We start from the raw sequence: 2,971 nt of genomic DNA on the forward strand, positions 1-2,971 counted from the left end.
TCTCCCTTTTTGGGATTGAGCATCATTGTTACCGGATGTAATCTACGGACGTCGTAATTACATTAATTTTCATTTTCGGACGTGGATGTAACATCATAGGGACGTTTTTTCGACATTCACAACTTGACATCGAAACAACGTCATAATGATGTAACATTAACGTTTGGGAATAACGTTGTCACAACACGAATACGAGTTCACATATTTACGTACTTACAGTGTCCATATTACGTTTATACGACTTTATATAACTTTTAGACGACGTTGTAACAACAAAAAATTGTTAGCTGGGGCGGTCACATTTCACAAAAGTCAAACTAAATAAAGCAATAAAGCTAACTGAGAAATATATTTGCTAGTTTAGTTTCTACCATGGATGGCAAATCTGGTAGGCTTCAATTAATGATTTTTTCTTCAAATTTTATGCTTGAAATAAAGAAGCCATTTTTCAGATACCCCTTGCAGCGTTTTCATCAATAAGGCTTTGTTTTAGTATGGCACGGTATCACGTTAATTAAGAAAGAATACACGTCATTGAGAATATTCTGCGGGGGCGTTCTTCCTGACTCATGATACTACACAATAAACAAAATTAGGGAGTGAGCTATTGTGGATTTGACAGGTAGTCCGAAGACTTGTGATGAGCTGCGTGTACACACGTATTTTTTTCTTGTTCATTAATGTGGTTTACGAGAAAGATACGTAAACGAACGAAATAGAAAGTGCATAATACATTCGATTTTGTTCTAAAGAAACATTGCGCCAATACCAACATGACGGCACCATATCGCGAAGTTCACTCCAATGGCAAAGTTAGAGTTGACAACTCGCAATCTTCTTTCGGATCTTTGTCACAAGTAAAGGAAGCAACGCGAATACTTCTCCTGCATCCAAACGAAATTGGAAAATGCCGCGAAAACCCACTTACACAAAAAGGGAAGCGAATTCAGCTTACCAAGATGTTAATTCTGATTCTGATTCCAATTTTTTCTCTGGCCATTCTGGCTGTGATGGATTTAGAAACCATAGCGCGAAATAACAATGTTAACGTGCAAGTCCGTAACGCTATTAAATTCAGCAGGGATATTGGCGTTTTACTGAGCCGGCTTCAGCGCGAGAGAGACATGGTTGCTTTATACGTAAGTGCAATTAGGGCAGAAAATAATATGTACCTAATAGAGACGTATCCATTGACTGATGTGGCACTAGATGAACTTCAGTACTGGCCCGTCGAGACAAGCATCTTGAAAGAACTTCCATTCTTTCGAAAAAAGAGTGACTTCAAGAAACATCTTGCAAATCACCGCAGCAATCTAAACCGCAACAACACTACGGTTTATCAGGAGATCGATTTCTACACCAGTGCTTTGCAGATTTTCATTGACTGGCTTTATGAAAGTGTTGGTAATTCCAAAGGACATGCCATCTGGCAAACACTTGTGGCGTACCAACTGCTGATTGTTAGCAATGTTGATACTGGGATTGAACGTACTCTTGGCTCGGTGTTCTTTGCTAGAGGTCAGTTTGACAGACATGAAGATTACGTTTGGTATCTCGAAAAATACAACGTCGGAACATGGAATTTTCTAGCCTCCAAGCGATACTCTATGCTTGCCATTGAGTTATATGACAAAGGAGTAGCCAACTTGTCCGAAGATTTTCTCCAGACAATCACAGAAATGAGAACAGTTATTCGCGAGTATGGTTCTATTAATAATGTAGAATACGGTACATTAGAGCCTAGCTTTAATGATGCTACAATCTGGTTTGACAGCATGTCATCATACGTAAACATCCTAGAAAATGTTCAAAAGAAAATGGCAGAAGAGATTTTAGCGCGATTAGAAAATGACTTGCAGTCCGATAGAAAATCCATTACTGTTAGCATAGCTCTTGTCATCGTCGTCATCATTATGTGTCCTCTGATATTACGCGCATTCTGGGCACTAACAAGAGACATCCAGAACTATGCTCTCTCACTTGCCTCACAAACCAAAGCTTTGAACAAAGAAAAGAAACGAGCAGATTGGCTTTTGTATTCCATGATGCCGAAAGTTGTTGCCGAACAGTTGATGACCAATCAAGGTGTTACTGCCGAGTATTATGATAGCGCTACTGTGTTTTTTGCTGATATTAACGGATTCAGTAAATTATGCTCGCTTAGCAGTCCCATGCAGGTAGGACATGCTTTTTTATCCGTCTAACCGTTTTTCTCTCGTTATATTCCCCTGCTACACGTTTAAAGTTCGAAATTCCGTTTGAAATTTATTTAAATAATGATCAGGGTATGTATAGCGTAAATGTCTCAAGACCGTTAAATTATTGTATTCGATTGTTTATACCAAACACTTATATTTTCAGATTGTTGAAATGTTGAACGGTCTGTATTTAGTATTTGATACCCGAATCGAAAACTACAATGTCTACAAAGTAGAGACCATCAATGAAACGTATATGCTGGCATCTGGTAAGTAAGACAAAAATTAGAACAAAGCGCTTCAGCAGTTACCATAGGGTATTAAATAAAAGGCACTAAATTTAATGCCCACGTGACCCATGGGCGCCGCCATACAAAGACCACCAAGTGATCAGTAGATGTGCTACAATGCTAAGAGATAGGAATTTTTCAAACAAATATCATCCAAATTTAATAAGCAACTTAACTATACATACGGAGATTCTGTTTTTTTAGTATGTTTTCAAGAACTAAATTTTGAAAGTTTTGGTCGACGGAAAAAAGTTATTGACGGAAACCTTTACAATAATACTAAAAAGTTGAAAAATTGACAAATTTGCTAGAAAATTTGGACATGCATCCCGCGTTTCCAATTAAAATACACAGAATTATCCTTTCTAGACATCCTGTCTAGACGCTGTACACATAATGTCAGCGCCCATCTGGTCACGTGGGCATTAAATTAAGTGCCTTTATTTTAATGCCCTAAGACGACTGTTCAGTATTAGACTATAC

At 38.0% G+C, this 2,971-nt stretch overlaps 1 protein-coding gene across 1 annotated transcript; it reads left to right on the forward strand.

Moving 5' to 3' along the window:
* The first annotated feature begins 773 nt into the window (after positions 1 to 773).
* LOC140154503 (uncharacterized) lies at positions 774 to 2,487 on the forward strand. Its single transcript, XM_072177071.1, is given in 2 exon segments — positions 774 to 2,177; positions 2,362 to 2,487. Coding segments are annotated over 2 exon segments (1,530 nt in total).
* The last annotated feature ends 484 nt before the right edge of the window (positions 2,488 to 2,971 follow it).

This window comes from Amphiura filiformis, chromosome 6, assembly GCF_039555335.1.
Source record: "Amphiura filiformis chromosome 6, Afil_fr2py, whole genome shotgun sequence".
In the NCBI taxonomy this organism is placed as follows: Eukaryota; Metazoa; Echinodermata; class Ophiuroidea; order Amphilepidida; family Amphiuridae; genus Amphiura; species Amphiura filiformis.